The sequence below is a fragment of the Colletotrichum gloeosporioides genome, assembly GCF_011800055.1.
Source record: "Colletotrichum gloeosporioides strain Lc1 chromosome Unknown consensus_27, whole genome shotgun sequence".
Lineage (NCBI taxonomy): Eukaryota > Fungi > Ascomycota > Sordariomycetes > Glomerellales > Glomerellaceae > Colletotrichum > Colletotrichum gloeosporioides.
In genome coordinates this window covers 875196-894799 of record NW_025544672.1, presented here as the reverse complement: position 1 = coordinate 894799, position 19604 = coordinate 875196, and the positions used below count along the sequence as shown (strand labels likewise).

Here is a 19604-nt window from a genome sequence, read left to right as displayed (position 1 = left end):
TGCCTGTCCAACTCTGCTGATCAAACCCCATCTCATCCTGCCATCGCGGGAACATAAGCAATCCCCCCATCTCTCGTAAGCATCTTGAAGGACCCGTGGGTTCATCGGATAAGGTACCCAAAGATCTCAATCCTCAACTGCCGGACGCTCAGATTCCTCTTCCCCCTTCAGCCCTCTACCTCGCTTAAAATCTCCCGTCATCAAGGCGTTCCTCCAATCCGTGCAAAGCGCCCCTTTCAGCCCAACGTCCAAGCAGGAACAAGAACGTGGAGGAGGACCCCTTTTGGGCGAGAGATAAGCCTAGCCTGGGCCGTGGATGTGTTCTGGCGCGCGGCGCGTCTTCCACGCTTATGTCACGCAGGGCGCGCAAATCTGAGCACCGTCAGGGCTCATGCGAGGTAAACCAGAGGGTCGGGACGGTCTGTGGTTTCGCTGCATGGCCAGCCCAGTCTGGACCAGGCCATCGTCCATGGCAGCATTTGATTGGAAGAAAAGCGAGGAGAAGGCCTGGGCCCTTTGCTTTCAGTCTGGCCTCCCTTCGAGCACCATGTTCTTCTGGCTGGGAGACATCGTTACCCCGGTGCAGCGGTGCAGTTCTTTCAGCCGTCGGCCGCGTTCGCGCATCGCGCTGCATATCCCTTCCACGCGGGACGCGACGAATGCCCGTCCGACTCTTCAATAGAACATGCATCCATTCGGGCTGCTTGGTCCCAGTTAGGTTGTCCCTTGCTCTACGCAGTTCCTCCCCTTCCAGAAGACGACGAACCGTTTCATGCCCGCTTCTCAGCTGCCCATCCCCATCCGTCCCAGTCTTCAGCCGCGCGCCAAGAGAGCCCGGAAAAGCCGTTCCAGCCAAAATCTGAGATCTTGTTTCTCCCAGAGTGAGACATTCGCGACCCAAAGATTCAGGGACATCCCCTCCTCTCCATCCCTTCTGCATCGCTCCCAAAAATAATTCGGGCCAAACGAGCCGCCTCCTAGCCCGAACAGGTCCCGAATCCGGTCAGAAACAGAGAAAGGGTCTTGCCAGCACTTCGAGGCCACAGACCGGGGTACCGTAGACAAACGCGCCGCTGCTGTCGCCCTGCCTTCCCAGCGTCCCACGTGCATATGCCTGCTCCTGCCCCCCTCCCCCCCAAACCCGGCAACGAACCTCGGAGATTGAGGCTGGACGCAGGGAGCTGTGTCGCGCTCTTCCTCTTCAGCTGATGAAGCAGATATTGCCACTCGGACAATTTCGACCGTGGTGCCAGCCAGCAGCACCAACCAACCTAGCCAACCAACACCCTTGGGCTGGGGGGCAGGAGGATCACATTGGATTGCAGGAATGCGGAGGAGGGTCCGTCGCTCTGCTTAATCTCGGGGCTGACACGCTCTTGGGCTAGATTAGTAGGGCGTGGACATAACTACATGCGCATTCATCAAGAGCAAACAGAAGCCTGCGATTGCGAGGCGGACGGGGAACGCATGCACTCGGACCAAGGAGATAAAAAGTGTAAATCTGTACTTTGATTTCATTTTCTTTACAATCTCTTTTGTTGCAGGCATTGATGCCTAAAACTATGTACAAGAATTTAGAAAAAGGTGTTGCGGAGTTTGCCGCTGGGTATCCAAGGTTTCCAATGCTCCTCCCAAAAAGTTCATGCCCATTCTTTGCAGGTCGGTCTTCTGCATTGATCATCTTTTGACGCGCCGAAATCCTGAATCCGTCCCATGTATCCGTGAAGTAGTAAAGAAAATGCTCCCCTCATAATCATAATATTGGTGGTGTGTCGGCCGTTAGAATCCCTATGCGTTGGCGGCAACAATGCCCGACCTCAATGCACCAGTCGAGGCCTTCTCCTTCAGCTCGCCGGATACCGTCGCGACCACCGGGCGGCGGAACCGCAGCTCCAGGAAGTGCCCCACCACGCTCCTGATCTGCTCCTCGAAGCCCTGAAGCTTGAAGCCGAAGATCTGCTCGGTGGCCGAGGCGTCGAACTCGATGGGCGTGGTCCCGACCGAGCCGCTGCTGCTGATGAGCTTGCGCTGCACCGCCTCGGGGAAGCTGCGCTTCGCGATGAGCTTGGCGTCGTTCCACCGCGCCTTGGTGCTGAGGATGTAGCTCCTGTTGCCGGGGACGGTGGGCAGGAGGGCCTGGACGTGGGCGCGCGCGACGTCGTCGACGTGGACGGTCGCGCCGGCGAAGGCGCAGCCCCACTTCTTGCCGAGGAGCGTGGCGAGGACGACGGCGTTGGTGCCCTTCATCGCCTCGTTGGTGTTCGTCGCGACGTCGTTGCGGCCGAGGACGAAGGACGGGTGGAAGTGCACGACGTCAAAGTTGGGCTTCTCCCGCGCGAGCCACGCCTCCGCGCCGAGCAGCGCGGCGACCTTGCTCGCTGCGTAGGCGGCGAACTCGCTCTCGTACGGCTCAGGCTTGAAGCCTGCTCTCTCTGTGGGCTGGACGGCCGTCTCACGCTTCTCGGCGCCCTCCATCTGCGCTACTGAGGTCAGGGCGACGATGGAGCTGGTGATGACGACGCGACGAACGGTGCCCGCTCGCCTCGCGGCCTCGAGCATGCCAAGGGTGCCGCGCATGGCGGGCTGGATGAAGTACTCCTGGTGCTGCTCCGGCGGGACGGAGTCAGCTGTCGCCAAAGGCGACGCGGAGTGGATCACGTAGGAGACGCCGCGGATGGCCTCGTCGTATGCGCCATCTGCGGTGATGTCGGGGACGATTGTGAAGTTGAGGCGGGCGCGGGGGAGGTTGAGGGCGAGGATCTGAGGGCGGGAGCGGATGAAGGCGGCCTTGGCCTCTGAGCGGACGGCGCAGCGGACGGTGTGGCCTGCACGCAGAGCGTGGAGGAGGACGCAGAAGCCAATGTGGCCGGTTGCGCCTGTGATGAGCAGGAGCTCGTCTGGCAAGATGCACAGCATGGTTGCTGTTGTTGTGTGCTGGTATATAAGTGGTTGGGTGTTTCGATGGTTGGGTTCCTTGAGACGACGGGAACTGGTGGAGGATGTCCGGTGAAGAACGAGTACGACTGTGGTAATTGTACTCGAGTTGCCGGAAACGGGTGCTTGTTCAATGATACAGATATCTCTGACTTGGGAAACTGGTGCGAAAGAAGAGGGATGAGGGGGGGAGGGTCATATATCTACATTCAAGCAAAAACGCGTTCCCACTACTTGCCTCCACGTCCCCTGGCTATGCCCAGGCTCCCCTCCCTCGGGACGTACCTCAGATAGACGAACCCCACGTGCATGGGTGTGAGACCAACGAAGACCCCAGTTCGTCCCAGGAAGCATTCCAGGAGCAAAGTCTAGCAGCCTGGAGACGGAGGCGAGGCCGAACGAGGAGGTGGTGGCTTCTGCGTGCTTGCGCGGTGCTAGCGTCAGCCAACCTGCTGAGTGTTGTTGTCGACTTGCTTAGTGGCTATGATGAGCTCGTTCGGATTGCTAGCCACACGTCCATGACCGCGCACTCATTTGCCAGCAGAAAGGTTACTGCACAGCACATGTAGGGCTGGCGTGTCTCCCCGCCAAGCCAGAGGTCACGCAGCTTCACGCAGTGCGCAGGACAGTTAACCGCTTCGGCTAGCTGCACGAACAAATGTGCCCGAGTGGACGAGCCGGGTACTACGCAGTATGTCGTGGCACCCAGCGAGCCGCACTGACGGAAGCGTCCAGCATCATCCCTCCTCCGTCAGCACCAGGTCTGCGGGGTGAACTCGGCCAAGAGTCCCAGTGGGAGCAGCACTGGACAAGGTCACTTGATGAAGAAGAAAAAGGGGGGCGCTGCATAGCCTAGCCAAGCAACGAAGCCTGCACATCCCAGGGGGGCAGTGAAGGGAGGCAAGACTCACAAAACACTTTTCACCCGCAGTTTGATGAGTTCATGCAGACTCGTAACTGGGAGTTTAATGCCCACCTGTTCGTGATTTATTTTTTTCCTTCTTCTTCGGTCTGCTCTTGATTGATCATGGTCGCACGCCGTAAGGTTGGAGCTACCAGGTCTAGTCTGGTATCAGAGTAGCTCGACCAAGGGGATGTGCAGAGTCTATGGCCAGACGCCAGCCATCAAGCCAAGCTGAATGACTTGACTCGTCCAGTGGCGCACCCAGGCTGGACCATTGGGTGTCCAAGTGCTCACCTCGCCAGACTCGAAGCGCGGCTTGCCGCAGTGTACAGCAGACGAATGGGTGGCGGACCGTTTGATTGGCGATAACGGGCGGGCGAGACTCGTCGCGCGGCAGGCTGGAGCTGAGCTCTTCGTCCTTTCTTCTGAGCCCCCATCGCCCGCGCGCATTCCCAACAGCCAGAGTTGAGATGTTCGTCGTGGCAACAACAGTGACTCAAATGTGAATCGGTTTGCTTCTGTCGCATTCCCAGCTGTTCTGCAACCGAGCTCTCGGGACCGTCAATAGTATCCCATAGCCGACAGTGCTGGTGCCTTGATTGGGATGGATTGGGACCCTTGGTTGACGCCATTCATTTCCGGCCCTCGGTAGTCCCTCGATGCTGCTGACGGCCAGCCCCTCCACCCGCAGCCTTCAGTAACCGTCGACATCGGGAGATCGGCGGTGTGCCACCAACACAAGGATTCGCTACCGACTGTCTGGGCCGCCAGAAAACGCCCCCTCCCCTACCACTGCATGTCTTCCCCCTCACTTCCTAAATCTCTCACTACAGCGTCGCACTGGAGTGGGGGATTGGAAGGATGGAATAGTTGCAGCAAAGCGGCAAGCCAGTCAGCGAAGGCCTAGACCTTTGCGAGTCGGAATTGTTGGCTGCCTTGATACCCACGAGCTGCCAGGATCGTTGGGTGAGACAGCAGCGCGCCACCTCGTCTCATCATCAACGCCTCTTGGGCAGATGAGAGGAGAAGAAAAAAGTGCGCGAGCACAACATTGCACATGCACAGCACAACAGAGTCCCCGCGGAAACCACACAGCGCCTGAAGATGTCACGCTTGTCAGCCGACCGGCCGCGGGGCGAAAACGGTCCAGAAGGCAGCAAAGGGCCAAGCCGTGGCACGGGCCCCTGCCTCATGGCCACTTGGGCTCGCGCTCGGCGACTGGTCCATCTGTGCCCATACATAAGCCTCCGTCTCAACTTGTTTGAGTTGTATTAAGGCCCGGAGTCAGACAATGAGGGGGAAAGCAGTCCAGAAAATCACTCAGGGACTGTTGGTCCAACAGCAACCGATCGTCGTCAAGTGCGACTGTGACACACGGAAAACCAAGCGTGCAAGCAGCCGGTCTATCAACCAGTCGCCGTCTCGAAATGTCTATTCGCTGGCTCGCTGTTTGGTGTGGGATGAGTAGGGGCCATGAGGGATCCCGAGCACATCACGACTCATGCGTCTTTTCGGACCGCGGAACCAGACGATGCAGTTCCGCCGAGATGATATGGTTGTGGTGAAGATCATCACAGCTGTGAACGGCTACGTCCGAATATGCAGATCAGACTGCAAGGCGATGCCAGCTCCGACGTGCTTCCTCAAGTCTTCACAGCTTGCGATCCATGCAGCCGCGATCCGAGCGCCGTCTAATGCAGTTGAAAGGGATGAAGCACCGCGGAGGATTGGCGAGAAATAAGGGTCTCGCAGAAGAAAGTTGACGACACCTAGGACGACTCTCAGCTCGTGTTTTGGCTCTGCCGTATTTTCCTTCTCTTCTCCAGTCCAAACACTTTGTTGACTGTGATTCACCGCAGTTTGAGTCAGTCCCTGATCGACAGAATCAGCCATGGCCGCGCGGTGAATGCTCACCAATCGCACAAGATGCGTGGCGAGAAGATTGGCAAAGGGTCCTAGACAAGATTTGGAGACGGTCTTTTGATCTGCGTGTCGAAGCAGCGCCGGCGCCGTCCCGCCAAGAGGAGCCCTCCAGAGAACGGACTGACATGAGGCATGCCGAGAGAGCTCCGCCCAACGGCCGGGGGTGGATCCCGTCCCGTCCGCTGCATCAGCCGGATTCGTCCGTTCATCCCGGAGGCAAAAAAGCCGTGCGACGGCGGAAGAAGCCGCGGTACATCATCTGAAGATGCTGGCACCTCTAGTAAGATTCATCCGCCGAAAGGCTCGGCTCACTTTGAGATACTCGGGACCGAATGCTACTGGGGGTAGATTGACATCATCGCCGTGGCTGAGCTTTTGAGGGTATTGCTGTTTGCCCCTCACATCGAATATGACCAGTCGAAGTTTGATCGGACGACTATTTTTGGTCTGCGATAGTGACGCGTCGAGCTCTTCGAGCCGCGTTCGCCTCGAGTTTGTCGAACGGCATGTTCCGCGCCGTCGTCATTGATTTCCAGCGGTCTTTCGGGTACGCGCTCACGGCTGGGTATCCAGATGCACGTGGCAAATTGCCTCCCGTTGTCGAGATAACCAAAAGCGATGCCGACGCCGTTTGTTGACGAGATCGACAATGTTTTCTTTCTTGGGCAAAGGGGATGAGTTGTCTTGCCGTGGATTGGCAACCAAGCATCTTCGAGGATCGGTGCCAGTTCGAAACCTCCAGCAGAAAACTTCCGACGATCTGGCATCTGTGCTCGTGCCGATCACACAGATTTCTCCACTGCGTCGCGTGAAGTTGCGCCATTTTTCCAAAGTGAGTTTGATCACGCTGCCAGATCATGGGCGCACTTTGACAAGCGCCACCTTGGCATGGGTTTTCGGGCAACAACATGGCCTTTCGGACCCGATCCTTCGACGACAGGCACAGTGTCACTATCCGGCGATCTCCCGCCCCCGGACGCCGACCCCGCCAACTCTGCCGCGTTGTTGATGTGTCAATATGCCCTGAGCAGCGGGTTGACGGCCGTCTCGCGCCGAAGCTTTGGCACAGCCACTGCCGTTGGAAGGCCCGATGACGAGGTGCAACAGCCGCTTCGTCACTTGCCACCTGTGGTAAAACGCTTCTGCCTGCCTCAGCCTCGCAGAGAAGAAAACCTTCAAGCTAGCATGCCGAAATTCGAGCAGCGCTCAGCAAGCAGAACACTGTCGATAGCTTTGCATTGATTGTTGACACATGACTGCCCGCGACGCCTTCGCGACGCCTTCGCGACGCCTTCGCGAAGGATGGACCGATTGTGCGCGAGATAATTGCGACAGACTTTTCGGGGGCAGGATGAGCCTGCTTCGGCAATGATGGTCGTCCATCGTCTCGACACGACGGCCTCGTATGGTTGTTCGTATCGAAAAGCCCCCAAAACGAATAGATGGACATTGTCTTTCCAGCACGGGGGTAATCGAAGGGGGAAAGCTTCGTTGGAGAAAATCGTGACCCCTCACTCACGTCCAGCCGAAGCAGCCTGCTTCAAGCAAGGTCGTATTTGAGCGACATGTGCATGCCACGCCAGGCAGGGGTCGACCGTCGCACAGCGGCAGCGGTGTGGTCTGGAACAGTCCATGGCGCACCCAAAGAAAGGATTTCGACCAGCCGTGCCCATTGGAGTGGTAGGTAGTCGTGTTTCGCGGGGCAGCCCATTGGTTTGTCTGTTGGGTGCGCAGCTGCCAATGCATTGAATCGAATCTGCATCGTGGACAGGTTTGCCGGGTCGTCGTAGATGTATCCGTAATTGTCACTGCGATGGCCGCAACCCAAAAGATGACTTGCCGTGATTTCGGATGGCAGACGAGGGCACTGTGGGGCTTCTGACCACACCATCGCCTCCATCCTCCATCCCTGCTCCTCCCTGCCTTAGGTAAGCGAGCAGCAGCATCGGGACAAGGTAATCGCGCTTTGCTCCGGCACTGTGCAGCACAGGACTTTCGCGGGGCGGGTGATGCAAATCTGACGCTCGACATGGCGACTTCCCGATTCCACTTAAATGTTTGCCACTGCAATCCGCACAGTACGGCTACTCAGGTGCTTGCTTCCCTGTTCCAGTCTGGCAGTCGCCCACCTCCTGTCCCCAGCTCCTCCCGTTCTGTCTGTGTTCCGTTCCCCCCCCCCCCCCCCCCCCCCCCCCCCCCCCCCCCCCCCCCCCNTTTTTCCCCCCCCCCCCCCCCCCCCCCCTAGTTCCAGGTCCCGCCAAGATACAGATGGCTGCAGCCAGAAAGTAAAAGTCCAGTCGAGGTGCCAAACGGGGCAGCTCAGCAGCTCAGCTTTCCGGACAGCATTTTCCTCATTTTCCACCATCGTCGCCAATATTACCAACATACCTATCGTTGTCACGATCAATCGGAACAGGCCCGCCGATCCTCGCATCCATCCTGCACAACCCGCACGACGCTCCAAACCCAGACACGGTCGACCTGTCGCATTCGCAGCTCTTCAGGTGCCCTCCGCCGATAGTGCCAAAGCCGCTCCAACTCCTCCATCGCAGTTTTGCAGCCGCAGCAGTCGACTTTTTGAAATCCATCCGGTGCGGAACAAGGTCTCTCTCTGTTCGACAGGGTACCACTCGGCAATCCCAGCAGACACATGGTCTAGACCTGGCCATATCGTACTGAGCTCAGCACAGCGCAGCACGGCACAGCACGCACTCGACCTGGAACAGTCACGGCCAACTTACCTTTACCACACAGCAGCTGCTGGAGACGGCGTTTCCTATGCCACTTTGCCATCCGAATCTCCAATTTTCCGACCCGCCATCGCAGTTCTTCGCCGCCAAGCTTGGCCTTTGCCTTCCTCCCCTCTTCAACCAACCTCAACCACAAGGCCCCCCGCCATCCAGCCCACGCCACCGACCGACCTGCATCACGCTCCTGTCCGCCCTCTGCATCCTCCGCGCTGCCTGCCTACCCCGAATGTCCTGTCGATTGTCTGAATCATTCCATCGCCTCGTATCGTCCCACGCGCCGACTTGAGGCTCCTGGAAACCCCCAGGTAATGTCTCCAGCCATGGTTGGTGGCAAATCCCAAGCCTCATTCGAGTCCGCCCGGGAGCGCGAAACCTTCAGGTAGGCATTCGCTTCCTAATGACCTTCTCGTCGCCGTCGTATTAATGCTGCCGCAGATACGACACATCCCTCATTTCCGCATCGCGCAAGAACGACCCTGCCAACCTTATTCCTCCATCCGAGATAAAGGCTTGCCCTGATGCCTCCCTTACTGCCTTCGCCCAGCTGGGCGCCTTGCGAATGGGAGCTTCTCGTGCCATGATATCCCTCTTCGACCGCAAGTATCAATACATTGTAGCCGAAGCCACACCAAATTTACTTTTGTTCCCGAATGCGACTACCGCCGACTTGGATCCCGAAGAACGGTTGTGGCTTTGCGGAACCCATCTACCCCGCGCACATGGGATATGCGAGTCTGTCCTTCTCGCGCACAGCACCGCCAGACACAAGTCGTCTGACGGTGACGCACTGCCCGTGTCTGTCATCCCCGATCTCACGAGCGACCCGAAATTTTCAGACAAGTCTCTGAGCATGCAGTGGCCGAACCCTCGTTTCTACGCGGGCGTTCCTATCAAGTCGCGCAGAGGTGTCAGCATCGGCGTCTTCTCTGTTTGGTCCGCCGACCCGCGGCAAGAGTTGGGCTTCCACTCTACCCAGCTTCTGAGGGGTTTGTCCAGAATGGTGACTGACCACCTAGATTCTAAACGTACCGTCCAGAGGCATCATAGGGCGGTGAGGATGCTTCGTGGCATGGGAAGCTTCGTCGAAGGAAAATCCACCATGTCCAAGCTAGCGTCGCAAAGTCACACAAACGACCAATCTGTCGAAGGTGCTTTGAATCAAAATCAGCAGCGGCTCCAGAGCAACCAAGAGGAAGACAATGCCCATGACGATGAGTCTACGCCTGACTCTGCCACACCCTCAACTCCAAGCCCGAAGAAGTCCCCCTCCCTGCCACCACAGAGAGGTCATCGGCGTCCATCATCTCCTTCGGACGATTCGGATGACAATACACTGCCAACGACAGAGACAATGACAGAGACAACAAGCCAGACCAGCGACGAGGAAGGCATCAACCATATCTTCTCCAAGGCGGCGAACATTATCCGTGAGAGTATCGAGGTCGAAGGTGCCTTGTTTCTAGATGCCAGCATTGGTTCCTTTGCCGGTTTGGCCACCAAGACGACGACCTCGGGAAGCTTTAGCTCTTCCTCCAGCAGCGATGAGCACAGCAGCGGACTCCCTTCAAGAAAAACTCTCTATAATAACGAGGCGGATGTGCCTTGTCGTATACTTGGTCACTCGAACTCCTTGACGTCCAGTATTGACCGGCAGAATACCCCCAAGGACCAGCGTCGTTTTTCGGAGCTTTTCCTGGCCAAGCTGCTGCGTCGGTATCCCTCTGGTCGCATCTTTGCTTTCGACGAGAATGGGTCTCTGCAGTCGACTGATTTCTCAGGCGAAGACCTGGCGACACCGCTGTCTCCAGTGGACGAGGAAACGCTCTCCGAGCTGCAAATGTCTGAACGATCTCGCAAGCGGAACAAGAAGCTGCTGTCGCGTCAGAATGAGGGGAAGATGCTCATGACCCTTTTCTCTGGCGCTAGGAGTGTTGCCCTCGTCCCTCTCTGGGACGCTCAAAAACAGCGATGGTATTCGGGTGGTTTTGTTTACACGAAAACTCCCACTCGCGTTCTGACCATCGAGAGCGAGCTCAGCTACCTGCGAGCCTTTGGGACTGTTATCATGTCAGAAGTTGCCAAGTACAATGCTCGTATGGTAGATAAGGCGAAGTCTGATTTACTCAGCTCTCTATCGCACGAGCTTCGTTCGCCTTTACATGGCATTCTGCTCGGCGCAGAGCTGATGCAAGATACAAACCTCGATGCGTTTCAGGGAGACGTCTTGCACTCTGTAGAAACATGCGGGAAGACCCTGCTGGACACCATGGACCATCTTCTTGACTACAGCAAGCTTGGAAACTTCCTCAGACCAACGACTGGACGCCGAAAGAGCACTTCCGGCATGGCCGATCGGGGTTTGCGCAATGTCGACAAGAAACTCACCATCGAGGCCGGAATGATGTCCCTAAGTCGCAACGTTAACATTGACGTGCTTGCAGAGGAGGTCATCGAGAGTGTGTGCGCCGGTTTCAGTTTCCAGCGGTTTGCCGTATCGCGGTTGACAGAAAGCCGACCTTCGGAACATGGTGATATTGATGCTCTACATAGGCTCGACAGCATGCAGGCGCTTGAAAACATGTCATCAGAAACCAACAAAGGCGGCGATTCTCAGATCTTGCTGGGCGATGTCTCGGTAACGTACGATGTGAATCCAGCCGCCTCCTGGCGCTTTAACACCCAACCCGGTGCACTTCGAAGGGTAAGTTGTGTTTCCTGGTTCCCTCAGCGTCCATGACTAAACGTCTCAGATCATTCTCAACATCCTTGGCAACGCACTCAAATACACCACACGGGGTTTCGTCAACGTCAACGTGCTCCAGCTGGACTCCTCACGACCTGGATCTCGAGAAATTCACATCATCGTCACAGACTCTGGGAAGGGCATGTCCGAAGACTATCTACGGTATCACCTATATGCCCCATTCCATCAAGAAGACAACCTCTCAGCTGGTACGGGCCTCGGCTTGAGTCTAGTGAAGGAGGTTGTCACTCGCTTAGGAGGGTCGATCCAGGTTTGGAGCAAACTCAATCGAGGCACCAAGGTTACTGTCAAACTACCACTACAGGAGGCGTCAACCCCATCGCCCAAAAGCAGCATCCCGAAAACTGTCAACTTTGATGAATTCCGAGCCCAGGTGAGTGAGTTGAAAGGCCTCAGGGTACGCCTCCTCGGGTTCTCAGCAAACGTCGGCACAGCGGATGACGAAATTTCGGCGAACACATCAAGTGAGGCAACTTTACTTGAAAATATATGCCGCGACTGGCTCGAGATGCAGGTTATAGACGCATCTTCCTTGAAAAGGCTCCTTCCCGACCTTATATTGGCAACAGAACGGAATCTTGACCGTCTTCTTTTCGAACAGAGACATGGCAGTGGATCCACTCCTGTTGTCGTGGTATGTCGGAATGCCTTGATTGCGAGACAACTGGCGACTTCTCCTCGATTCACAACCCGCCGAGTTGTGTTCGAGTTCGTATCTCAGCCGTAAGTTTTGACGATCCCAACTTGCCGGTTTCAGACTAACAATACCACAGCATTGGGCCGAGGAAGCTTGCACGAATCTTGTTGCTGAGCTTCAGGCGATGGACAAGAATGCAGGCCTCCGCTATCAAGACACCGACAGCATTATCACTGGCCACATCTGAATACCGGGACAACCTTGACGGTGCATCCGCTCTAGACTCTCTAGACGTAAGATCAACAGCAGCCCTGAGCAAGGAACCCGCCCCCGATGACACAGAATACTTCAATATTCCAAGTCTGCAACCGGCAGAGTCGATAGATACGGCCAAAAAAGTAGATGTGGAACACGATAGGACTGAGACGTTACCGGAGCGGCCAGTTCCCAACGGATCGTCGACACCGACACCTGACAACCGGGAACCAGATGAGTCATCCAACAACAGCGATAACGATCAAAACTTGTTTCTTCTCGTGGACGACAACGCAATTAATTTGAAAATATTGTCTGAATATATGAAGAAGCTGGGCCACAGGTATGCGACAGCAATGAATGGGAAACAAGCCGTCGAGGCCTTTAAGAAAAGCGAAGGCCGAATCAAGTGTGTGTTCATGGATATCTCCATGCCCGTCATGGATGGCTTCGAAGCCACCCGAGAGATCCGCGTCTTCGAGACGAGGAAGAACATACCTCGGTGCCAAGTGTTTGCACTCACGGGTTTGGCATCTGCGAGCGCCCAGGAGGAAGCGTTCGCGAGCGGCATTGATCTATTCCTGACAAAGCCCGTGAAGCTAAAGGAGTTGAGCAAGATCATACGGACTAGTGATATTGCGTAATGTATACGTACGAATGTCGGAAGAGCGTGGGTGGGTGGAAATTGGTTGTTACTGGCATAGATACCCATATGGCAGGCACGTTTGTGGGAGTTTTGGGCAAGGGGGAATGTTTAGGTAAAAGGGGAAAAGTCTAGTCGGGGAAGCCACACCGTACACGATGTTTCTCGGAGATCTCCTTGGACGTGAAAAGTTCGGGGCATTTACATGTTCAATCTTTTTCCATCCAATGTCGTTCTGTGTGACCCGCCCTCCAGGATTTCTTATACGGACACCGTTGATCTTCCAGATCCAGTGCCGGGCTTGGCTGCCCTTTGGTCCGTACCACTCTGCTTGACCTCGAAGTGTTTGTGACAAACATCAGGCATGATTCCGACTTGAGATTGGAGTATATCAAAAGCACGAATGTATTGGCCGCAAGTTGCGGCTACGATGGTGTTTGTGAAAAGAGATTTACCAGCCGGGCAGTGTTGTTATGTTGGCAAGCTGGGCAGTGTCCCCTCCAACTTCAATCCCAGCGCAAGCCAGCCAGACTTTGATTGGGCGCGCTTAGCGCCTCGATTGTATTATGCGCGACGCTTTGAATATAGCGTACGCGATCATAACCTTTGATGAGTATGTAGCGATAGCTTCAATCGTAACGTACGCGATAGCAATTTCATGCTTGTAGTAGTAATGCGATAGAGATAAACAGCAATCACCTTGCTTGGTACATACTAATAAATCGCTAGTGAGTAATGGCCCCAGGTGGGATATTCAGATTGATAGCAAGAGAAAGGCGTTCTACTATGAATTGTAGACAGATAGTTAATCTGAAGTACTTGCTGTGGTGAGCAAACCTGCGCCTGATATTATCTGGAGAAATACGTTGCCTGTGCAGTCGTTGAGAGACAAGCGCGCAACTCATAAGCTCCTATGATTCGGCATAAGCGACGATATTGACGGCCAGAATGTTCAAACAACAGCAAATATATAAAGTCAGCACTGGCATTTGTGCTCACCCCCTTTGCTGCCATGTCGCTTGGATTAAAAGCTGGTGAATAGAGGCATGTCTATTTCCCCAAAGGAAGCCACCAATCAAACCAACGTTCCAGCCACGTCTTAGCATTAGATAGTGGACAGACATCTTTCTCCTGGCGCGACTTGCTCGTTCCGTACGTCAGACTTCCTTCTTTTCAGGTGGACAGGTAGATAACTCAACAAGTAAGTACTTGGATATGAGGAACACATGTCAGGAGTAATGTGAAAAACGATAATTCGATATTGGGTATAATATCGTGCTTTCGAGCTGGCGCGCAATTCACTCTCTGTCGGTTGTTATGTAGTGAGGGATTACTGGGTCCCTTCTCTATCATGTGATAGACCAATTGATATTCGATGCCATTTCCTTCCCACCTCGGTTCTCAACACTCGATTTTGAAAGATTCGAGGCCGTGCTCTCTACTAGGTTGACTTTCGCGGCGGCGGAGGGGATAAGACAGTTGGAGGGGTTTCGGTTTCCTCTTCATCGCTGTCGTCTTGCTCGTCTCCCTCTTCCTCAGCTTTTGGGTCTTTGGCTTCTTCGGCCTTTGGCAACTTTGTCAGCCCACGAGAACTAGGAATACGATAGTTCAAAGAAACACGATAATTTAAAGTAGACCAACCCTTATGATTGCGAGCCACTCTTCCGGCGGCCGCTGCATAGTCCGGCGGAAGTCGTCGCTCAACCGTAATGCCGGAGGGAACTCCATCAGGGTCAACGTACGGCGCGTGCTGTGGCTATGACGGTCCCCGCCGTCTGTCGTCGTCCTGGATTTCAGCGTCGAGTTGGTGTTCTTGCTGAGCGGAGGCAGCGGCGGTGGGTTGACCTCGAAGATGCCTTGGGGCGACGTGAGGGCCGTGTCGGTTGGTGGTGGATTCTCGAGGTCGAGGTTGTGTGCCGCTCTGACCTGGCGGCTCGTCTCGTTTCGCCGGGCTTGTTGTCGTTGGCGCCGTTGGTCTCTCCGGAAGCCGCTGGAGCCGGTGCGGCGCATTTGGGTCACCACGAGTTTGTAGAGGGGCCGTAAGGTGGCGATGGAGGCGGCGATGATGCCGACTCCTGGCTCGACGGTGCTCCATATTGCGAAGTTGGTAGTCTCATCTACATGCAGAGCCTTGATCAGTTTGATGTGTACTGTGGTGGTATCATGGACGAACTGCCGTACACAAGAAGTTTTCACCATCGAGTAAGGTTGGTATGTAGAATGCCCGTACAATCGTAGCCGTGCTCCCGCTGTGCAACCACTGACATCAGCCTTGGACCTTGCGTAGAGTACTACAATAGGGAGAAGTTCTGCCTTACATCGCGGCGAGACCAAGTATACCGACGACCACAATCTTGGTCCCTAGGGGCAGGTTCATGGATCGGACGATGAACCACGGGAGCGTGCCGAAGATGAAGTCCGCGCTCGTGTTGATCACCGTCGCTGCGATGGTCATGATGAGGATGACCTGCCGCGGCCAGCACTTTTCGGGTGTGCGCGGCCCTTCCTCCCAGTATGTAGGGACGGGTCGACACTGAAATGCGACCATGAGAAGGTACGTCGTCCCGAAGACCACTGTTCCCGCCATCAAAAGCCATATCGTCAAGATGTGCGGTCGTTCTATCGCAACTCGGAGGAGGAAGTAGCCGACGGAGATTTTGAGCAGGCAGGTTGAGCAGACGTTGAGGAGTTCCAGTACCCACCACAGCTGGGAGACATAGGTGTCAATACGTTTCTGACTGAAGACCGTTGGAACTGACTTTGAGGGATTCGAGTTTCTTCTGGGGGGTCAGGTCGACATCGAGAAGACCTATCCCACGCGTGCCGCCGTAAATCTGTAAACCTAGATAGACGGTGAACAGGACCTATTATGAGTGAGACTCTCAGCTTCAATACGTCTGGCAGCTATGCAACAACACATACCAAGAGCATTTCCATCACCTTATCATCATTACCAATACACCGAACCAGGAACGTCCGGCAGTAAATCCGCAGGCCGACCGCAAGCCACGTCAAAGCCAAGAACAGAATGGCCACGGCGATGACTTGCGCGCTCCTGTCCGCCATGAGGTCTAGGCCGGTGGTATGTCCCTAATCGGCATCGAACGAGTGAGGCCAGGTGACGAACGTAGCATCGCGATGAACGTCATCAACATGCGGAGACTGTATCCGACGAGTTCTTTGGTGGAAAAAACACTACTTAGTCGCTAAATCTTTACTGGCCAAGAACTTCGGGTTCGGAACGAAAATCGCACTCTGTTGGTGATAGAACAGCAGATTCATCTCAAGATATGGCAAATTAGCAGTGATCAACGGGCATGACCCATGATTCAAGAAGTATGCAGATCAAGGTGTTGCAAGGTATTGGCGATAAGCAAGGTTCCCTTGAAACAAGTGCTCGTAAGACCAAGGAAGCTATATCAACGGGATCGGAAGAATACGTGAACCTCCATGCTCGATTGATTTAATGATTGGTCCTTTTGTGTAGAGCGAAAGTCTATTACACGTGGGCATTCGCGATGGAGGGGGACGGTGCGCCATCAGCATTGGCCCCTACGAAGATGTGCTGGTCTTATTCCAGATGCAGCGGATCGAAGCTTTGATGCCCAGTTCTTCATGATGCCGAAGTTGTCGACGAACCAGGCATTGAGACTTTGGAAATTCAATACAGCAATGCGATCCTCCAGCAGTATGGGACCTGGTAGAATGAATACATCCTTAGTTATGTAGCTCTGTTGCACTAGGAGGAAATATCAGCTGAAACAGGAGTTCTTCGATGAATGGCAATTCATCAGACGGAACGTGCACCTCCAAACTCAGAGTGGGCTCAGGAGCACAGTGTCTCTTGGTATTTGTATTGGTGTCGTCGGACTTCAAGAGCGACCCATCCGACATTACGCAGTTGAATCTCGGATAGTCGGATATTATTGTCCAGCTCCTGAGTTAATGTGTACGCTTTATTCGGTGTGTGTTCATGCCAAAAGGTTTTTGCCTTTGATGGGTGCCTAGCTGTGTCTTCCAAGCTGGAACACGAGGGTAGTACCTTTCTACTTCTATGTTTCTTTACTTTTTTGTTTTCTTTTCGCAGAATCCATATAGTCATCAAACACAATCGATCAGTGAACAAACACAGGGACTTCCTTGGTATTGACAATCTAGGTTGAACATTCGCTCGATGAACTCGACTAACTCATGTATTTCGTATTAGTTAACCTACCCAGTCTCACCAGATGGCATTCGGTCTCTGCATTATACCGACGACTCCGGCTTGATCAGGCCGATACTGCTCAACAGCGGCCTGTCACTAACAGCGACCAGGTACGCCGTTGTGGAAAGGTCGTTGATGTGTTGAATCTTGGACCACGCAGGCACGGCGAACGTATCCCTCGAGGACCACTTGAAGATGACCCGGGGACCTGATGGCGGCTCCACGATGGTCTGTCCTTGGCCCTCGTAGCAGTGGTAGAGGAACGATGCTTGCTCGCGCACCTCTTTCGTCGTGTGGTGGCCATCGATGCGCTCAGCTTGGGCGCCGAGAATGGGGGATAGTGGCTTTCCGTTGCTGGTGTAGTGGTAGATGGCGTGAGGACCCTGCTGGGCCTTGAGCTCGACCTCGACCTTGTCCCATGGATGCCTCCATTCGCAGTCTTCAGTCAAACTACTGAATGTTAGCACAGTGCCATGAAAGTGGAAGGAAAGCTCTTACACGCTGGGGTATCTGCTTTCGTGGTACTGTTCTGCGAAGTGAACAGGAGTGAATCTGAAGAGTGGGAGGTTGAGGGCGTCCAGCCAGATGACGGGGGCATCGCTCTCGTTGCCGTGGTCGTGCCAGTGCCAGACGGGCGTGACGACGACATCACCTCTCCTAAGAGGCATCTTCTTACCCTCGACGGCAGTGAAACCCTCGCCGTCAATGATGAATCTGAGGGCGAAGGCAATGTGTCGGTGAGCTGGTGCTGTTTCCCCAGGATTAACTATTTGAAGACCACCGTAGATAGTGTCGGTGGTGTAAGGCGATTCTACGACGTGTAAGCCTCAACAGTCAAATTGTCGGTGATATCAAACATACCCATGGTAGGGTTGACCAGCATCAGAACTCTCCTCTCAGCCTGCTTCTCGCCCACCATCTCGGCGGCCTTGTGGAGGAGAGGTAGATTGTCGGCGTACTTCCAGATGTGTGGCCGTGCGACCGGCTGTGGTGTTGGTGGCACCATCACGTTCATCTGGGACCATAGTGGCTCGAGGTGTTGGGCTGGGAGCTGCTGCAGGTAGTCGGTCATGGCCTTGGCCGATTGGTCGTCCTCGTGAGGGGAGTCCATGGTGGCGTTCGGGGTGTGCAAGTGCTTCAAAGTTGACCGCGCTTGTAACGAAGTGAAAGTGGTTTGGAGATTGCAGAGGGCGAAAACGTAGCTTGACGTGCTCGATCGAAAAGGCGCAGTTCAAGAGATGAAGTTGGATACTGGAGGGACCATCGACGGAGGTTATCAAGGAGCGTTTCCCCATTATCCCCGGATTGCTGACCCCCTTGCCCGCAGTAAAGGTGCGGAACGGCGCCACCCGGGACGGGTCCGGTGCATGCAGCTGGCCTCATTCCGAGTTCCGACGCGTCGCACAATTCCCCGACCATCACCACCGGAACCAACCATGATTGGCCCATCTGACAGATGCCCCAGTAAGGGACCATTGAGGGGAAGATTAGCATCATCTCAGAAACGCGCTTTAAAGAGAGATTTGTCCAAGAACTGCGGCGAAACGGCATCGTTGTTGCTAAAATAGAAACAAACACCTATTTTCTGCCACACATCTGCCCACCATGTCTTGGAACCGTCTTGTCCGCTTCGTTGATGACAATGATGTCGAGCATTTTGGCGAGCCAGAGATCCAGAATGAGACGGAACTGACGGAGCGGCTCGACAAGAATGACTTGTGGGCCGTGGTCTTCGATGGCGCAAGTCCCGTCTCAACCCTGACCAAGGGCGAACGCGTGCACGTCAAGGCCCTGCGACCCCTCCTAGCGCCGAAGGATGTTCCAATTGTTCGATGTATTGGTCTGAACTATGTCAAGCACAGTAGGTTACATCCCTTACCAGAACAATGATCAGAGTAAAATGCTGATGATCGGTCTACAGTTAAGGAAGGCGGCCGAACACCGCCACCGTATCCGTCTGTCTTTATCAAGCCGGCAACCTCTGTCGCCGCATGGAACGAGGATGTCCCGATTCCAAAGGTCGCTCAGGACGGTACGGTGGACTACGAAGGCGAATTAGTAAGAAACTTTCCCTCGCTTATCGAATCTTAAGCTGATGATGATTCAAGGCCTTCGTGATTGGAAAGGACGCCAAGAACGTCCCCAAAGAGAAGGCTCTCGAGTACGTCGCTGGCTACCTCACCTCAAATGACGTTTCAGCAAGGGCATGGCAAAGAGACCCCGCCAAGGCCGGCGGTGTACCCCAGTGGTGCTTCAGCAAGGGTTTCGACAAGTTCGCCCCGCTGAGCCCGATGCTCGTCTCTCCAGCGGTTGTTGGTAACGCAAGCGACCTTCTGCTGCAGACATTCGTCAACGGCGAAGAAAGACAACACGAGAGCACAGGTGACCTGCTCTTCGGCGTCGAGGAGATTGTTAGCTTCTGCAGCCAGGGCACAACGTTAACGGCCGGAACCGTGATCCTCACGGGAACGCCGTCGGGGGTCGCCATGGGTATGAAGCCGCCGAAGTATCTGAACGATGGCGATGTCGTTGAGGTCAGGATAAGCAAGTTGGGTGGTGTGAAGAACAAGATGGTGTTCGAATAAAA

The 19604-nt window shown here is 54.9% G+C and overlaps 5 protein-coding genes across 5 annotated transcripts; 2 read left to right on the top strand and 3 right to left on the bottom strand.

The window, feature by feature from the left end:
* Nucleotides 1–1788: 1788 nt before the first annotated feature.
* GCG54_00007636 (NAD-dependent epimerase/dehydratase FUM13) lies at nucleotides 1789–2916 on the bottom strand (the record flags this gene model as incomplete). The annotated part of the gene is made up of 1 exon (XM_045407614.1): nucleotides 1789–2916. The coding sequence occupies one exon, from the start codon at nucleotides 2914–2916 to the stop codon at nucleotides 1789–1791; it is 1128 nt and encodes a 375-aa protein (XP_045267059.1).
* Nucleotides 2917–8831: 5915 nt separating this feature from the next.
* GCG54_00007635 (Hybrid signal transduction histidine kinase A) lies at nucleotides 8832–12811 on the top strand (the record flags this gene model as incomplete). Its single annotated transcript, XM_045407613.1, has 4 exons — nucleotides 8832–8890; nucleotides 8947–11212; nucleotides 11262–11998; nucleotides 12049–12811. The coding sequence occupies 4 exons, from the start codon at nucleotides 8832–8834 to the stop codon at nucleotides 12809–12811; spliced, it is 3825 nt and encodes a 1274-aa protein (XP_045267058.1).
* A 1440-nt stretch (nucleotides 12812–14251) lies between these two features.
* On the bottom strand, nucleotides 14252–15944 carry GCG54_00007634 (uncharacterized protein; the record flags this gene model as incomplete). The annotated part of the gene is made up of 6 exons (XM_045407612.1): nucleotides 14252–14374; nucleotides 14452–14960; nucleotides 15151–15517; nucleotides 15570–15674; nucleotides 15733–15881; nucleotides 15938–15944. The coding sequence occupies 6 exons, from the start codon at nucleotides 15942–15944 to the stop codon at nucleotides 14252–14254; spliced, it is 1260 nt and encodes a 419-aa protein (XP_045267057.1).
* Nucleotides 15945–17058: 1114 nt separating this feature from the next.
* GCG54_00007633 (Gentisate 1 2-dioxygenase) lies at nucleotides 17059–18128 on the bottom strand (the record flags this gene model as incomplete). The annotated part of the gene is made up of 3 exons (XM_045407611.1): nucleotides 17059–17467; nucleotides 17516–17828; nucleotides 17879–18128. The coding sequence occupies 3 exons, from the start codon at nucleotides 18126–18128 to the stop codon at nucleotides 17059–17061; spliced, it is 972 nt and encodes a 323-aa protein (XP_045267056.1).
* Nucleotides 18129–18622: 494 nt separating this feature from the next.
* Nucleotides 18623–19602, top strand: GCG54_00007632 (Fumarylacetoacetate hydrolase domain-containing protein 2; the record flags this gene model as incomplete). The annotated part of the gene is made up of 3 exons (XM_045407610.1): nucleotides 18623–18878; nucleotides 18939–19075; nucleotides 19126–19602. The coding sequence occupies 3 exons, from the start codon at nucleotides 18623–18625 to the stop codon at nucleotides 19600–19602; spliced, it is 870 nt and encodes a 289-aa protein (XP_045267055.1).
* Between the last annotated feature and the right edge of the window lie 2 nt (nucleotides 19603–19604).